At 44.6% G+C, this 18543-nt stretch overlaps 1 protein-coding gene across 4 annotated transcripts in view; it reads left to right on the top strand.

Annotated features, from left to right (window-relative positions):
* PCNX2 (pecanex 2) overlaps positions 1-18543 on the top strand; it is a 308138-nt gene that overhangs the window by 278943 nt on the left and 10652 nt on the right. For 3 of the 4 annotated variants that reach the window (XM_064383609.1, XM_064383611.1, XM_064383612.1), the window contains exons 29-32: positions 11706-11865; positions 12519-12749; positions 13701-13975; positions 14650-14837. In XM_064383609.1, coding sequence (XP_064239679.1) covers positions 11706-11865; positions 12519-12749; positions 13701-13975; positions 14650-14837 — 854 coding nt within the window. The remainder of the gene's footprint in view (positions 1-11705; positions 11866-12518; positions 12750-13700; positions 13976-14649; positions 14838-18543) is intronic. The other variant, XM_064383610.1, reaches the window with a different exon arrangement.

Genomic DNA, 18543 nt, shown 5'->3' with positions numbered 1-18543 from the left:
TCAGATACAGTGAAATTGCTTTGCTTTCCAAAAAAAGCTGTTCCAATTTGCACTTTTAACAATACTGTTTTGCCACATGATCACTGATGCTGGTTATTCCATTGTTTCAGATTTTTCTAGCCTCAGGGGTGAAAAAATTATATCTTAACCAGGCCTGGTGTCTCATGTCTGTAATCCCAGCACTTTGGGAGGCCAAGGTGGGTGGATCACGAGGTCAAGAGATCGAGACCATCCTGGCCAATATGGTGAAACCCCATCTCTACTAAAAAACACAAAAATTCGCTGGGTGTAGTGGCACGCACCTGTAGTCCCAGCTACTTGAACCCAGGAGGTGGAGGTTGCAGTGAGCCAAGATCGCACCACCTGTACCCTAGCCTGGTGACAGAGCGAGACTCCATCTCAAAAAATAATAATAATATCTTGTTCTTATTTGAACTTAGATTTCTATTAACAGTAAAGAATAAGAATCTTTTTTATGTTTATTGGTCATTTATATTTGGTATCTCATCATTAGTTAATTAGCAAAAATTATCACTGACTTGAAATACCATTTTTGCCAGATACTACATCTCCATACATAAATGGAGTACTTCTGGATTTGTCTGTTCTTACGGTGATACCGTACTGTTTGGTGTACTGGAGTGATACATTGTTCTGACATCTGAGAAGCCAAGTCCTCCTGTCTTTACTTTCTTCTTGCCTTTTATGGTTTTGTGTTGGCATGCTAGTCTTGCTCATTTTCTTTTCAGGTAAAGTTTTAAATCTCCATTGGAATTTTGATTGAGACTGTATTTAAGATACAGATTAATTTGAGAAAACAAAGTGAACATTATTTAGTAATATGGTGTATCTTTCTGATCGTTCAGTTTTTTTTAATGTCCTTTGGTAACATTTTACCATTTTGTAAATTTCTTAATGAGGTTTTTTCTAGGTATTTTATAGTTTTGTTGTGATTGTGAACAGAACCATTTCTTCTGTCACATTTTCCAGTTGGTTACTTTCAGTATACAGGAAGTTATTTTTTAAGATTTATCCCATTCTGGGCACTTCTACTGAACTCTGTTATTAACATAATAATATTTCAATTAATTATCTGATTTTCTGGTGGAAAGAAGGGACATATCTAAAAATTGTGACAGTTTTGACTTTTTTTCCCAATGTTTGTAACTCCATTCTTTTATTTAGTGGACTGGCTGAACATTACAGTTTGGCACCTGTATCAGCGCTGCACTGCTGCTATAACAAATTACAACACACTTGGTGATTGAAAGCAGTATACATTCAGTATATTTCAGTCCCAGAGGTCAGGGGTCCTAAATGGATTTCAGCAGACTACAGTCATGGTGTCTTCAAGGCTGTGCTCCTTCTGGAGGCTCTGAGGGGAGAATTTGTTCCTTTTCTAGAGGCTGCTTACATTCCTGTGGCCCCTTTCATCTTCAAAGCCAGCAGTGGTGCATCTTCAGATCTCTCTGACTTGAACACAGGGTTCTGCCTTCATCGTTCACACTCTTGTGATTACATTGCATCCACCCAGATAATCTCTTCATTTTAAGATCCTCAACTTAATCACATCTACAGAATTCCTTTTGCCTTGTAAGGTAATCTACTCACAGGTTTCAGGGATTAGGACATGGGCATCTTTGAGGGCCATTATTCTGCCTACCACAGCATCCTTGGCTTAATTCAGGCATTAATGGGAATGAGTCTAATATTTTAGCATTGAAAATGGGGTTTCGCACCATTGCACATGTTTACCTATATAACAAACCTGCACATCCTACACATGCACCATGGAACTTAAAATTAATTTTTTAAATGGGGTTTGGTTTGGGTTTCTATGAAACCACTGTTATGAATGCAGGGAGTTTCCTTCTTTTCCTAGCTTGCTAATGCTTTATCAAGAAAGGATGCTGAATTTGTATAGAATTGGGGGGGCATAAATCAGATGATATTATTCTCCTTTAACCTATTAATGTTGTGTTACATTAGTAGATTTCCTCATGTTGAAACACCCTACAATTCCAAGATAAACTCTACTTCGTCATGATATATTATTATTTTTATACAATGATGGATTTAATTTGTTAATCTTTTACTTAGTATGATTATATTCATGTGCAAAGTAAGAATGGCTCATAATTGTGTATGTTTGCATATGTGCTCTATGGTTGTATAATTTTAAAATGGGGAGTATGCCCTTAGGTGTACTGTAGGAGACCCAACAAGTCACTGTTACACAGTTAATGTTGAAGGACATCAGGTGATGGTGAACTCTGACTCTCCAGGTAGGTCTTAAAGATACGCTGCCTCTGGCTGGGCATGGTGGCTCACGCCTGTAATCCCAGCACTTTGAGAAGCCAAGTCGAGATCATGAAGTTGAGAGATCAAGACCATCCTAGCCAACATGGTAAAACTACTTAAAATACAAAAGTTAGCTGGGCATGGTGGCGTGTGCCTGTAGTCCCAGCTACTTGCAAGGCTGAGGCAGGAAAATCACTTGAAACCAGGTGGCGAATGTTTCAGTGAACCGAGATTGCACCACTGCACTCCAGCCTGGCAACAGAGCAAGACTCTGTCTAAAAAAACAAAAACAAAACAAACACCCTTTACTTGACTGATTTTTGGGGGAAATATCTTGACTTTACAAAAGTGACACAGATTTGATGGATAGTCCTCAAGAAAGAAAAATATATGCATGGAAATTAGGGAGAATGAGTACATGAAAATTATCTTAAATGAGATGCCAAATGCAAGTGAGCAACAGACTACCTTTATATAAATTGTCTGTAAATAAAACATCGATATGTTATGGAGGTGGAATGGGTTCACATGGATGTGACAAGAAAACACTAATTTTTTTAGATTTAGGGTTTGAGACGTAACTTCTTGGAAGAACTGTGTCTCCCACTGAAGAAAGCCATCCAGATATAATGGTATGTTTTAATGGGAAGTCAAAATAGTTCACCTACTGCAAAGGTACGAGATGGCTTGATGACTGTCTTCAAACATGTGAACGGGGATGAGGCAGATCCTAGCTGATGTTACATCCATAGAGATTAGGAGAAGATGGCTGCATTTTACAGAAGCAACAGGTTTGTAAAAGAAAATTTACTGACTCAGAGGAGCGTACACTTCCAAGAGGATAGAAAATTTAAAGCAAATTTGATCTTGAAAAGTGATAGGGAAACAAGCCAGACCGAAGTGTGCTCTGCCAAGCCCTGGCATGTTGCCTTGTGGCAGGAGGTCACTGTTGTGGTCTGAGGTCACTCCATCTACCATCAATCCACTCCTCCCACCCACGGTGTGCTGAGGAAATATTCTCTTCCGAAATCCAAGACGTCATCCCAACTTTTCCTCCTGAGCTTCCACTGGAGATGAGGCCCCAGACTAGGGCCAGCTGTCATGTCACAGAGGATCATCTTGTAAAGAAAATTAAGGTCCACTTGCCAGACTGAGGAAACTCAGAAATCAGAATCTAAGGGAGAAATAAAGTAAAGAGGATGCAAGATCTGACCTAGGAGATTGAAATCAGGTTATCAAGCTAAAATCACAATCTCAAAACATGAGAAAAATATCTACACTTAAAGCATAGGGGGAAAAAAATGAGAGCCTAGAAAAGGAGCAGAAGTTTCTGGGACCTTAAATTCTAACGCAGTGTGCAAGGCCCCTCCCACCCGGGCCTGGTGTGTGGACTGTCCTCCAGGGTCCAGCTCCCTCTTCTCTGAAATGTCTTGGCATCTTTAGGAGACCCCAGTTTCTCTGGTCCCTTGAGTCCAAACCTCAGACCCGAGAGAGCTTGATCAGAATACAGACCCCAAGCTCCATCACAAACCAGTGACATGGGCTCTCTAGATCTTGGATTTGGAAATCTGTGATTTTGAACAAGCTTCCATGTGACTGATTTTTCTACAGCCAACCCAACCCTGGTCATCAGGCCAGCCTTACAAAGGATCTTGCACCAGAAAGTAACAGTTGATCTGCTTAATGTGGAGCCTCCGAGCATGGAACTGTTGCTGTTAAAACATCATGAGGTCAAACATACTTAAAAAAAAATTCTTAAATTAAATCTTGCATTTTAGTTATTTCTCTTTTGTTAATTATTTCATACTTATGATTTATTTGAAGCAATATCACTGAAATTATTTAGCCAACATAATTTATTTCCAGTGATGATATGAGATTCTGCAATTCAAACATGCTTAGTTTATATTTGAAGCCAAGGTGGCCTGGATATTGATTACTGAAATATACAAGTTCAGGGGTGAAAATAACAATAACAGTGTCAGTGAACATTTACAACGGTGCCCACTAGGTACTAAGAAGCAGAGTGCTCTAATGCGAGTTAGGAGAGTTAATGCCTTTCATCTTCTCTGAAGGCATGAGAGAGGATGAGATAGGTATTATTGACTCGATTTTCCAGCTGCGATCTCTGAAGCACAGAGAAGTGATTTGTACAGGGTCTCACCATAGAGTCACGCCCAGACTCCTGAGTCCCACACTGTGCCACTGTCCACATCTCCCAGCAGTTCATCGTCATCTGCTCTGCAGGAGGGCATCCACCTTCTCACCTACATACACTTCCTCGTGGACCTGTCCTGTGCTGGGTTGTGATGCTGAGAGCTGCTGATGACACCTGCTGCAGGCATCATGGCTCTGATGCTCAGTGTGGCTTGAGTTCAGGGATGCTTCACCCATGGGATGACATCTTGCCCTTTCCTGCCAGCCCAGTGCCTTTCCCATAGGAGTTGCTGCCACTGCACCCTCCATGCCCAGATTACTTGGACACAACTGCTGTCATTCAGGACACAGGCTTTGATCCACAGGATAAGGTGAATGCTGGACACTGGGGTGTATTTGGAATTGCCTCCACTCCCTCACCAACATACACTCATTGTCCGCAGACCCCACTTGGGCACTGGGTCCCCCATGGAAAGAAATTCCTAGCAAAACCCTTACCAAACCTCTAAATACACCTGGCAGTAATTGATCTTATGAGTGAACACAGAAAGAAATTGATGATAATGAGGGCAAGAGACAAGTATCAGAGCCAAGATTTAGGCTTAGGTTTGGAACTTCTGGCTCCCCTCCCTCCAACCCTGTGGGGCCATATGCTGCCTCGCAGCGCAGCACCTGAACTCTAGAGGAAGTGAAGCACCTTGGAGCTATTTGGGGGACATCATATGTTCTTAACCGAATGCTCTTTCCTAATGTTCTTTGCCAGGTAGGAGAGAGCTGGGATCCCAACCAGGGGTTGTCTTGATTTTAGAGCCAGTGGAATAACTTCCTGGATAAAGAGTTCATGAAAGCAGTATTAATACACTCTCAGTTCAGGATCTGTGCGGAGTATACACACCAATTAGAAGGGTGAGATGGGGGGTGAGTTCAAGAACTATACTCACAGCATTTTCAGTATTGTGGCTCAACAGAAGCCTTTAAAGGGATAAATCCATTCTTACACAGCTCCGAGTAGGCCTTTAAGAAGATGGCTCCAGTTACACATTTTAAAAGCAACTCCATGTTCGCTAGAGACGTCTGGAGGCAGTTGTGGGTTTTCTCCTGGTTTTCTTCAGTGTGACATAAAATACTGACTATTTGTTTCCACTCATCTTATTCTCTTTCTCAACTTTTTCTGGCCCATTTCTTATCATGTGTCCGTGAGAATGAGAGAAACCTATGGAATGGAAAGCACTTAGTAACCCACAAGTCACTATACAAATGTAGGGTGTCCCCAGGTGCAGTGGCTCACACCTGTAATCCTAGCACTTTAGGAGGCCAAGGCAGGCAGATTGCCTGAGCACCAGTCTGGGCAACATAGTGAAACCCCGTCTCTACTAAAATACAAAAAATTAGCTGGGCATGGTGGCATGTGCCTGTAATCCCAGCTACTCAGAGACTGAGCCAGGAGAATTGCTTGAACCCAGGAGTCAGAGGTTGCAGTGAGCTGAGATCGCGCCATTGCACTCAAGCCTGGGATACAGAGCAAGACTCCGTCTCTAAAAAAATAAAAATAAAAAAAATAAATAAATGTAAGGTGTCTCCTTCTGTTTCACTTTTGGTTGCTCAGAGATGGTGCTACTCATCTAGAACATTGTGGTGTTTTTTGACTTTGTGTGTGTGTGTGTGTCTGTGTGTGTGTGTGTATGTGTGTGTATGTTTTAAGAGAACAGGGCATCTCTATGTTGCCCAAGCCAAAGGACAACATTAGTACAACAAAGTACAACTTACTTGAACTCCCCACATTAGCCTTCTGCATAGCTAAAACTACAGGCATGTGCCAATGTACACACCTTTGGATCGTTATTTTTGTTTGGGGAACTGCAGCAGGAGAGTGTGATCAGGAGCATGGGATTGACTGTGAAGCTAGCGTGTGGTTACGGGGTTCCACAGAGAGGAATAAGGCACACATGAAGAGAGCTTGCTGCAGTCCCCGAGGTGGAGATGCTGTCCAAGCCTGGGACAGTGGCTTACGTAGATGGGCACACACACACTCTCTGAGTATTTCTATTACTAATCAGTAAACACAGGAAACCCAGCCTGCAAATCACACTTAATTGTTTACATATGTTCTACAAGCATTTCATTTATGGCAATGCACAGCAGCAGACGGTGCTTCACGATGCTAATCTGTATATAATACAGTATGTACAGGCCTTTTTGGAAATTAACTAAAATTACAAATCAGTCTTTGTGCTGGGGATCCCCCGTGAGTCCTGCAGAAACTATCCCCACATTAAAGCTGTTTCTCTCTGAATCCTAAGGTTCATTAAGACTTGATTCAAGATAAGGACCCCATTGTCCAATACATGAAGCCCTTCTCCAGGGCTATTCTGTCTTTCTGAAAGAGCAGGGTTTCTCAGCAATAGCACAACAGACATTTGGAGCTATATGGTTCTTTGTGGTGGGGGCCGTCCTGGGCATGGTGGAAATGGCCCCAGCCTCCAGCTAGAGAACAGCTACTTCCAGGAAGACTGTAAACAACTGTGCTTCGCACTGAGGCTCCAGCCTCCCCTCTACACAGACCACCACCAGCTATGTCATTTCATAGGAAGCTGGGTGAGGAATCAGAAGGACGGCAAGCGATGGATTCATTCTGTGCTGAGTAATGCAGTGATACATCCTACGTCATATACTCCAGCTTTCTCCAGTTAAAAAGGAAATGTACTCAAGTGTTAGCTCCTCATCGTCATCTGAAAGCGTGACATTTTTCTAGTGCTGTTTTAATTTATTACAGTATTTAGCACTTCCATGGTGCCATGGAAGCTGGTGCCAGGTTATCTCAGTGCCATAGTCTTTGGTCTTCAGTGTATGGACATGCTCCCCTAACGCATGTTTACACATGTGCCAGCTTTCTTCAGGGTCCTGCCTGCGCTCTCTGCCCTATGTAATCCCACACCACTGACTTCCCAGCTGACTATGATGGGATGACCTGCTTCATTTACATCCTCCGCAGGGGTGGGAGTGGGGGCTGTTTTAGTCCCCAGGAAGGCCAACCTCGAATGCCTCAGATGCAACACATTTCCCAGTAATAAAAGCCCAGCTCCAGCTGTTGGCCTGAGGGTGGGAGCTTGTCATTTCTCAATAGAGCCTTAAAAAGACGTAGCCCTGTGAAGCTCCAAAACAGAAATGTGCTGCAGGTGTCCTGCAGACCTCTGCTGTCCCTCACCCCCGCCTAGCTTGTCACAGCTCACCGCCTTCCCCATCCTCATTCTCTCCAGGGAAGAAAGCCAGGTAATGAAACACCTTCCTTTTAGGATGCCTTGATCTCTAAGGTGCTGGGGATGACATCCCCAGTCTAGTGGAGTTCTAACTCAGACTTTGTTTTCTACATTGAGAACCATTTCAATAATAGAACAGCATGAAGTACCACAGTGTGTCATTTTCTCTGCAAATAGAAATGACAGGGAAAATGTCCATTGTTGGTGGCCTTGGATGGAACTCAAGCCTCTTAGAGAGGCTCCTGTGGAGGCTGCCTTCCTCCTGCTGGTAAGTGAAGGTTGACGGCTGCCAGGCACATGCAGCTGGGGAAACACTAGGCTGATGCCTGCGATTCCTGGCTCTTCTCTTTTGTCTGTGGATGTTGCTCTGGCTATCTGGGTGTTCATCTTCTTTCTCCACTGTCCCCATCTCTACATCGGAGAAAGGTTTTTTCCTTATGTTTATGCAAGGCCATTCTGAGCAAGTATCATGCCCCTCGGAATCCTTTCCTGAATAAATGCCACCCATTTTTCAGGAGTTAGCGCTCTCATTTTAGCACTTAGCTCCTATCTGATGCTGAAAACATTTCCAAATGTTTTCCACTGGGACCAGGTAGCGCTTATTACTCATGTTTCGAAGGCTCCCCTCTCGGCATCAGCCTTTTTGCAGCCTGCCTCTGCTGTCATCAGACATCCCTCCTGGTGCCACCTAGGCAGTTGCTAAAGCTCACAGCCCCAGGAAGCTTTAGATAGCTTCTTGGATCCCTTTCTGGAAGATTCCAGGGTCCTGTAGGCCACAGCACTCCGAACCCCACCTGACCAGCCCCTGGCTGCTCCTGTTTCCCACAGTCTGCTCTGACACTGTGAAGCCTCAGCGGCCTCTTTCTCCAGGGAGTCCTAGATATTAATGATAGGTACATTTCACATTGAAATGCTAAAATAGCAATCAGTGGAACTATTTCCCTGATGTACAGGTCTAAAGCGCTGTGTTGAATCAGAAGCCTTGCTCAGTGAGCCAACTCATTAAATCCTTAGGAGCAGCAGTCCCCAGAGACTCCCTTCACACACATGCCCTGCTCATCCTGTCCCAGGCCGGCCCTGTCAGGGATGCTGGTTCTTATACCTGCCTCGTAACTACCTCTCAGGGATGTGAGAGGCAGCTGCAATAGAGAATATTTATAGAAAGAAAACAAAGGAAAGAGAGGAGAGACCGTTCTCCCTCTCCTCAGAATGCAGGATGAGTCGCTTTCCCAAAGCTACACCCCAGGTTCATCCAAAATTTAAAGGCCCCAGGCTCTGGGAGATTTCCCTTGGGTGATACCACTATTCTCCATCCTGGCAACGCTCAGTGATGTGTGGGAAATGGAAGAGGGGCAGGAAAAACCTAGAAACGTGAACATCCGGATAATCTTGAAAGATCCTTTAAAATATGTGTGTGTGTGTGTGTGTGTGTGTGTGTGTGTGTGTGTGTGTGTTTAGAACTATAACTTTTATGTAATTGAGTGTTGGCCAGCTATGAAAGACAATGACATTGAATTTTTTTTTTGTAAATTGTACTTTAAGTTCTGGGATACGTATGCAGAATGTGCAGATTTGCTACTTAGGTATACACGTGCCATGGTGGTTTGCTGCACCCATCAGCTCGTCATCTACATTAGGTATTTCTCATAATGCTATCCCTCTCCTATGCCCCACTCCCTGACGGGCCCTGGTGTGTGATATTCCTGTCCCTGTGTCCATGTGTTCTCATTGATCAACTCCCACTTATGAGTGAGAACATGCAATGTCTGGTTTTCTGTTCCTGTGTTCATTTGCTGAGAATGATGGTTTCCAGCTTCATCCATGTCCCTGCAAAGGACATGAACTCATCCTTTTTTATGGCTGCATAGTATTCCATGGTATGTATATGTGCCACATTTTCTTTATCCAGTCTATCATTGATGGGCATTTGGGGTGGTTTCAAGTTTTTGCTGTTGTAAATAGTGCTGCAGTAAACATACATGTGCATGTGTCTTTATAGTAGAATGATTTATAATACTTTGGGTATATACCCAGTAATGGGATTGCTGGGTCAAATGGTATTTCTGGTTCTAGATCCTTGAGGGATTGCCACACTGTCTTCCACAATGGTTGAACTAATTTACACTCCCACCAACAGTGTAAAAGCATTCCTATTTCTCCACATCCTCTCCAGCATCTGTTGTTTCCTGACTTTTTAATGATTGCCATTCTAACTGGCATGAGATGGTATCTCAATGTGGTTTTGATTTGCATTTCTCTAATGACTAGTGATGATGAGCTTTTTTTCATGTTTGTTGACCACATAAATGTCTTCTTTTGAGAAGTGTCTGTTCATATCCTTCACCCACTTTTTGATGGGGGGGCGGTTCTTGTAAATTTAAGTTCCTTATAGATTCTAGATATTAGCCCTTTGTTAGATGGATAGATTGCAAAAATTTTCTCCCATTCTGTAGGTTGCCTGTTCACTCTGATGATAGCTTCTTTTCTATGCAGAAGCTCTTTTGTTTAATTAGATTCTATTTGTCAATGTTGGCTTTTGTTGCCATTGCTTTTGATGTTCCAGTTATGAAGTCTTTGCCCATGCCTGTGTCCTGAATGGTATTGCCTAGGTTTTCTTCTAGAGATTTTAAGGTTTTAGGTCTTACATTTAAGTCTTTAATTAATCTTGAGTTAATTTTTGTATAAGGTGTAAGGAAGGAGCCCAGTTTCAGTTTTCTGCATATGGCTAGCCAGTTTTCCCAACACCATTTATTAAATAGGGAATCCTTCCCCCATTGCTTGTTTTTGTCAGGTTTGTCAAAGATCAGATGGTTGTAGATGTGTGGTGTTATTTCTGAGGCCTCTGTTTTGTTCCATTGGTCTATATATCTGTTTTGGTACCAGTACCATGCTGTTTTGGTTACTGTAGCCTTGTAGCATAGTTTGAAGTCAGGTAGAGTGATGCCTCCAGCTTTGTTCTTTTTGCTTAGGATTGTCTTGGCTATACAGGCTCTTTTTTGGTTCCATATGAACTTTAAAGTAGTTTTTTTCTAATTCCATGAAGAAAGTCAACAGTAGCTTGATGGGGATAGCACTGAATCTGTAAATTACTTTGGGCAGTATGGCCATTTTCATGATATTGACTTTTCTTATCCATGAGCATGGAATGTTTTTCCATTTGTTTGTGTCCTCTCTTATTTCCTTGAGCAGTGTTTGTAGTTCTCCTTGAAGAGGTCCTTTACATCCCTTGTAAGTTGTATTCTCTGTATTTTATTCTCTTTGTAGCAATTGTGAGTGGGAGTTCACTCATGATTTGGCTCTCTGTCTGTTATTGGTGTATATGAATGCTTGTGATTTTCGCACATTGACTTTGTATCCTGAGACTTTGCTGAAGTTGCTTAATCTTTCATTTTAAGCCTTTTCTGCCTCTTTCTCTCTTCATTAAAAAAAGGAAAATGCATGTTCTCTGACAACCAAAGTAATCCATTTGACGTTTCATTTACTTTTATTTCCTCTCTTCGTATTGTGGTTGAATCCAACTTTCCTTAGAAATAACATAGTCCCAAAATGATATACAGAAATACAAAGAAGAAGAATAAAGACTCCTGCATTATTCCACAGTTAGCATCATCATCTCTGGGGAGCTGGTAGTCTCTGGGGGATTATTGGGGTAGATGAGCCTGTGTTTTAGCACTCTAACTTTCAGTGGACACAAAAGACCAGTTCTGACCTGGAATTCTAGTGTCACATTCAGTGATCCAGTACTTCGGTGTCTCTTAAAATGGTTAAAGACAACTCTCATGCCATGGCACTAAACAGTAGCACTTATGAGAGCCCAAACATGAGCTGTAGGGGCAGGCATTTGGTGCACTGGGGTGAGTCCCGTTATCTTCCTTTTCTTGCTAGATCAGCCTAAATATTAAGATAATTCTTGGACAAATTGGAGACTGAAACCTTTCTCACAATGACAGGATTCTGAACATTCGTTCAGTGTGAATTAATAGCAGTTAGGACTTTGTTTTGCAGCCTGGATTCTTTCCTATATGGCCTCCATGCCCTCTTCAAAGGTGACTTCAGAGTAACAGCACGTGATGAGTGGGTATTTGCTGACATGGACCTACTGCATAAAGTTGTCGCTCCAGCTATCAGGATGTCCCTGAAACTTCACCAGGTAAAAATCTATTAAAAAAAAAAAAAGTATCACTCACTTACTCAGGAGGCTAAGGTGGGAGGATTGCTTGAGCCCAGGAGTTTGAGGCTGCATTGAGCTCTGATTGGACCACTGTGCTCCAACCTGGGTGACACAGCAAGACCCTGTACCTTGGGGGAAAAAAGTATCAGCCTGAAACTTTAGGGGAAAAAATGGCCTTTGAAAACTATGGTCTCTTTTCTCTGCACAGCACTGTAAGTGGGTTTATTACTTAGATAAGTAAGCATTGAGGCCATCTAGATATCCTTGACATTGGCCGCTGGTGATTTGCCCTCAAGAGCTGCCAGGAGGCGGTGATATTCCACTAGAAAGAAAGACACGTATTGTGCAGAGTAAATGATGTAGCAAAAATGCCCAAGCTATATCAAACTATATCTAAAAGTCAGAGGAACCTAAGCCATGAAGCTCTTTTCTAGGCACATTCCATGGGTTAGGGCAATGAGATAAAGACATGTCCTCTGTGCCAAGCTCAGGATTTGGAAAAAGGACAGGAGAGAGGTAGATGAGAAAAAGGCTTAGCTTTGGAGGTCACTGGCCAGTTGCCATCTGCACACTTCTTGGGGGTGAGATCCTCTGGTCCTTGCCCAGTCCACATCCACACTTCTTCCCACCAGGACCAGTTCACTTGCCCCGACGAATATGAAGACCCAGCGGTCCTCTATGAGGCCATCCAGTCCTTTGAGAAGAAGGTGGTCATCTGCCACGAGGGTGACCCGGCCTGGCGGGGTGCAGTGCTGTCCAACAAGGAGGAACTCCTCACCCTGCGGCATGTGGTGGATGAGGGTGCTGACGAGTACAAGGTCCTCATGCTCCACAGAAGCTTCCTGAGCTTCAAGGTGATCAAGGTATGACGGCCACATTCTCTGGGTCTCCCATTAGCTCACATCTCTCTACCTTAGAAGAAATAGAATGGTGATGGGCACTGACACAGGAGTCCCTGTGCCAGCCCCTGTGCCAGAGGAATGGTCTGGGAGGAGCGCTGGCTGGCAAATGGAGGAGGGCATTGGTACCAGGCTGGGCACTACGTTCCCCTGGCAGGATCACCCTCTACCTCACAGAGCCAGCACACAGGCACAGACTTTGCCAAGAAGACCCACTAGACACACATGGAGGTGAGAGTCAAGATATAACTTATTTGCAAAGACTTTAATTCTCTAGAATCCACACCTTTCTCTCATAACCCACTTCTGGATCTGAAGGCTTTGTTCCCAATGGCTCCTCTTTTCATAAGTTTCAAATCACTGAGTGAAAACAAAAATTACTTTCTTTGCATTTTCTCTGTTTCCCCATGAAGATGGCATCATATCTGTCTTGCAGGACGGCTCTTCTGGCTTGACTGTGAAAAGAGCTTTACACCAAAGTTTTGTAGTCACAGATACTCAGTCCCAGAGTCCTCTCTCACCATAGTTAAAAACCAGTAGACTGGGGCTGGGCACGGTGGCTCATGCCTATAATCTCAGCACTTTGGGAGGCTGAGACAGGCGGATCATCTGAGGTCAGGAGTTCAAGACCAGCTTGACCAACATAGAGAAACCCATCTCTACTAAAAATGCAAAATTGACCGGGCGTGGTGGTGCATGCCTATAATCCCAGCTACTTGGGAGGCTGAGGCAGAAGAATTGTTAGAACCTGGAAGGCAGAGGTTGCAGTGAGCTGAGATCATGCCATTGCTCTCCAGCCTGGGCAACAAAAGCGAAACTCTGACACACACACAGACACGTACACACACACACACACACAAAGACTAGAAAACACAGGCCATCTGCCTTTCTTCCTGTTCCCTCTCTGACCTGCAGGTTAACAAAGAATGTGTCCGAGGACTTTGGGCCGGGCAGCAGCAGGAGCTCATATTCCTTCGCAACCGCAATCCAGAGCGTGGCAGCATCCAGAACAATAAGCAGGTCCTGCGGAATTTGATTAACTCTTCCTGCGATCAGCCCTTGGGGTACCCTATGTATGTCTCCCCACTAACCACATCCTACCTAGGGACCCACAGGCAGCTGAAGAACATCTGGGGTGGACCCATCACTTTGGACAGAATTAGGACCTGGTTCTGGACCAAGTGGGTTAGGTAAGTTTTTACAACAAAGGCCTCTATCCAGATGCTGGGGGAGGTCGTGGGGGATGCAGGGAGCTCTGTACTTCTGGTTCAGATTTCACTGTCAACCACCATTTTCTCATATGATTAAAACTGCTACTCCCAAGTGGCATCGAACAGATCATTTGTTTCAGCAAGCAGTCTCAGATTATGAATCTATGGGAAATCTCATATGGATGAGAATCTCTTTCCCCCACATTTGCACAAGCTGAGAATCTGCTTGAGCTCTTGCAGGGCTGCCAAGGTTGTGAGTCTTTAGCAGTAACTGTTCCACATCTGTTAGCAAGAATTGGAAGAACATCCCCAACACACACTTCTCATCCAATAAGTCTTACCTGGGCATAGTGATCAGTTGGAATGAATTCTAAGAAGTTTTGCCCGAATATGACAGAGCTCCTTATCGGGCCTTGGTGCTAAGGGTTCTTATGAAAGGTTGAGACTGAGCCCATTCATCCTGGTGCAGTCTGTTCACTTATTAGAGGCTGAGGTTTGGGAACAACAGCCCCTCTCCCCACCAGCATCCCAGATGTGCTGCTCACCTGGAGAGCATGGTCTTCGATCCCGATTTAGGCAAGGCCATGATGGGGTGTTTAGGGGTATTAGAAATGTATTGGTGAGAATCCTCAAAGGACTTCTCCCTCCCACAGAATGCGGAAGGATTGCAATGCCCGCCAGCACAGTGGCGGCAACATTGAAGATGTGGATGGAGGAGGGGTCCCGACATCAGGTGGCAACAATGCCCCGAATGGTGGCAGCCAGGAGAGCAGCACAGAACAGCCCAGAAAAGGTGGCTTCCAGCACGGGGTGTCATCCTGTGAAGGGACACAGAGAACAGGTGGGTGCAGCAGGGGCCTCTGAACTACTGATAAAGTCCTATTTGGTCCCAGTGACCAATGCCCTGAGTTCTGATGTTGTTCTAACCTCTGAGAGCACCTTCTTGCATGGAGACAATAGATGCCAGAAATTTGCAGACTCTTGTAAGTTCTGCTCAGAAAAACAACTCTCCATCTGTTAGATTCAGCTTTTACCATTTATCCATCTGTCCAAGACCTTGGCCAGCCATTCATCTGTCTGTCCGCCTCTCCAGGGGTCGCTCCATTCCACTCCATCTCTCACTCTCTGACCGTTTGGTGGTGTGCCTTCTGTGTCTGGCCGTGTTGTAGCTATTGACCCACGTAGTGTCTTCCTCTTCTGCAGGTGTTGTGGGGCACACAGACAAGCCTTCTGCCTTCCCCCTCCTGCTTCTCACTGATTCCCACCTTCCTTCACTTACACTCAACATTTCAGAGCAGAAGAAAAGAGGGGAAGAAGGGTGCCCACAGATAGGAACCTAGGAGGTGGCTGCAGCCAAGCCTGGCTGAGTCTAAAGTTTAAAATCATGCTTAAACTAACACACAAATAGTTATGCTCAGCCAGATGGATGAAGTTCCAAAACTCCACTGGTGGTCTGCGCTGGGGAGGGGGTGGCTGGACTAGAAAAGGAGATCCTGAGGGGTGGCAGAGGATGCGTGTCCTGGGAACGTGAGAGAGACAGATGCTCTACCCCAGTTCCTGCTGGTCCTTGACTTTGCCCTCTGAAGCATGTCAGTGGTTTCACCTTTTGGCCTCAGTTCTTCCTGACCATCCAGAAGCGTTTAATAAGCACCTCTGTGCATGCTTCTCCTGTTAGCTCTGCACCAAATGAGCCAGGAGTTACAGTCCCTGACTCCTGGGAGTGCTCAGAGCAGAGAATTGAACAGACAGTAGGATTTCTGCAAACATGGGCGAGATATATGAGAGAGTGAGAGGACAGATGTGTAAACCAAAATTATCTGAGACAGCTTTCAATTAATTTAGAGGTTTATTTTGCCAAGGTTAAAGATGTGCCCAGGAAAACAAGACACGAGCAACAGAGCCAACTGTGGCTACTTTTTCCAAAGAGGGTCTGGGGACTTAAGCATTTAAAGGGGAAAGAATGGGCAATAGGGGAAAAAGGCAGGGGTTGGGTGTAGGCGAATGGGGCATTTTGCAACCACTGAGACCAGCCTTTGAGGCTTTGATCAACCTTTGCTGAATCCACATTTTATATGTAAAAAGAGTGGGTAGAGAAATAGTCAATTGTACATTCTCCTCCAGCTCTGCAAATGTGCATTTTTATATAAAGTAAACATAGAATTGAAGGAGTCATGTATGCCTTTGTCCCAGGTGAGCAGATGGAGGACTCCTAGTCCTGTCTTTGTCCTGCGTTTGTGAAGATAAGCTGTTAATTTACATTGTCAGGGTGAAACTAAACAGAACTGTTTTAGAGTAAAGATCTTGGGGCCCACAGGAATTTCTTTGCAGGCGGATTATGAGGGAGGCAGTTTTGTGTGTCTCAGTTTCCAGGCTTGGCTTTTTCCTTCGGCATATGAGTTTGGGGAGATTTTATTTTCCTTTCACCAATGCTAGATAGGTAGATAGGGACTGATTGATAGAGGACAGAAAGGAAGGTAGGTAGGTAGGTAGATAGATGGACAAAATAAGTGGTATAAGCTGCTCAGAATAAAGAAAAAAAGATCCCCCCTGCCCCACCCACCCATGCTGTTTACTCTGAAGCCCTGCAGGACACCGGCTGGAGGCCTCCTGTGCAGCTCCCAGGCCTCTCATGTCTCTTTGTTTAGTTAACTTTTCTTATCACATGAAAAATGTGTTTCAAGATGACGGGAATGGCTTTCTAGATGGGGGAAAATGCAAGGTAGCTTCCAAATGGTGAAATATCTAAGCATCTGTCATTTGCCAGTACTTCCAGGTGACTTCTGTGGACCAGAAAAAGGCCAGAGTCAGGGGGTTTGGCTGGAGGGTGGGCGGGGTCAGAGACAGGGGTCAGAGGTAGGGGTTCCAGAATGGCTTCAAACCTGGTTTCTTGAAGCTTGGCAGAAAAGAAATTGGAGACCAGGTGTGGTGGTGCACGCCCATCAACCCAGCACTTTAGGAGATCAAGGTGGGAGGATCACATGAGGTCAGGAGTTCAAGACCAGCCCGGCCAACATGGTGAAACCCCGTCTCTACTAAAAATACAAAAAAAAAAAAACCCAAATAGCCAGGCATGGTGGTGGGCACTTGTAATCCCAGCTACTTGGGAGTCTGAAGCAGAAGAATTGCTTGAACCCAGGAGCTGGAGGTTGCAGTGAGCCGAGATCACACTACAGCACTCTAGCCTGGGAGACAGAGCACGATTCCATCTCAAAAAAAGAAATTGGAAACACCTTCTTCCCTTTCTTCCTAGTAAAACAGCACCTGCAACTGGCCTTGCCTGGAAGAGCTGGTGTTCCTTCCCCTCCCTGGAGTCCAGACACCTTAGGCAGGTCAGTACAGTGACCCTGTACTGACTCCAGGGAGGGGAAGGAACAGCAGCTTTTCCAGGCAAGATTACAGGAGCAATCACAGCTATCCCTTTTGTGGAAGATGTTGGAGCAGGATCTTTTTTTTTTTTTTAGTTGGATTTTTAACTTAAAATTTAATAATCAAACTATACAATCAGCATATCAGCATAGTTTAAAACTCAAACAGGACTTCCTGGATTAAAACAAAATCCTGGGTTCCCCCTTCACCCCCCAGCAACACTGCTAATCCCCAGAGGTCACTGCTTCCAGCTCTTGCAGCTGCTTTGTATTTCTTGGGCATCTACCTCCACGTATTTAAATGACATGCTTACTCTGGAGCAGGATTTTCTAAGGCCCAAACCAGCTGTTAATTTTTCATGAATGCTTCTTAAAACTGCTCCTGCCAAGGCCACCGCTGGCATTCTACATTTTACAAGTAAAGGAGCATGCCTGGTAAAATACCCCACACCCCACATCCCTTAGCTGCACCTGCAGCCTGAGTTTGTCCCAGGCTCTGAGACCAGTCGTTGTCCTGCTAGGGGGATGGAGGGTTGGGAGATTCATGAAGCCCTGGGCCAAGCATCAGCTGCTTTGAACTCACCTACCTTGCTGCCACCTGCTCTTTCCGTGCCCCCAGGTGTATTCACAGCATCCTTGCTGCAGGTGATTATATTTGATAACAGTAACAGTTCTCAGGTGCTACTCTACCAACACCATCCTGAGTACTTTCATGTACAAATTTACTGGATCTTTACCATGGCATCTTAGAGGTGCAGGCGCTTTCACCCTCCTCATCTTGCAGATGAAGAAACTGAGTGTATTAGTCCATTTTCACACTGCTCTAAATACACTACCTGAGACTGGGTAATTTATAAAGAAAGGAGGTTTAATTAACTCACGGTTCTGCATGGCGGGGGAGACCTCAGGAAACTTACAATTATGGTGGAAGGTGAAGGGGAAGCAAGGCACATCTTACATGGTGGCAGGAGAGAGCAAGAGTGAGGAAGTGCCACACTTTAAAACCACCAGCTCTCATGAGAACTCACTCACTATCACGAGAATAGCCTGGGGGAATCACCCCCACGATCCAATCACCTCACACTAGGTTCCTCCCTCGACACATGGGGATTACAATTAGAGAAGAGATTTGGGTGGCGTCACAGAGCTAAATCGCATTATTCTGCCTCTAGTCCTTCCCAG

Source organism: Aotus nancymaae, unplaced genomic scaffold (assembly GCF_030222135.1).
Source record: "Aotus nancymaae isolate 86718 unplaced genomic scaffold, 86718_ANA_hifiasm-v0.15.2.pri h1tg000032l_0, whole genome shotgun sequence".
In the NCBI taxonomy this organism is placed as follows: Eukaryota; Metazoa; Chordata; class Mammalia; order Primates; family Aotidae; genus Aotus; species Aotus nancymaae.
This window is presented reverse-complemented; position numbering and strand designations above follow the sequence as displayed.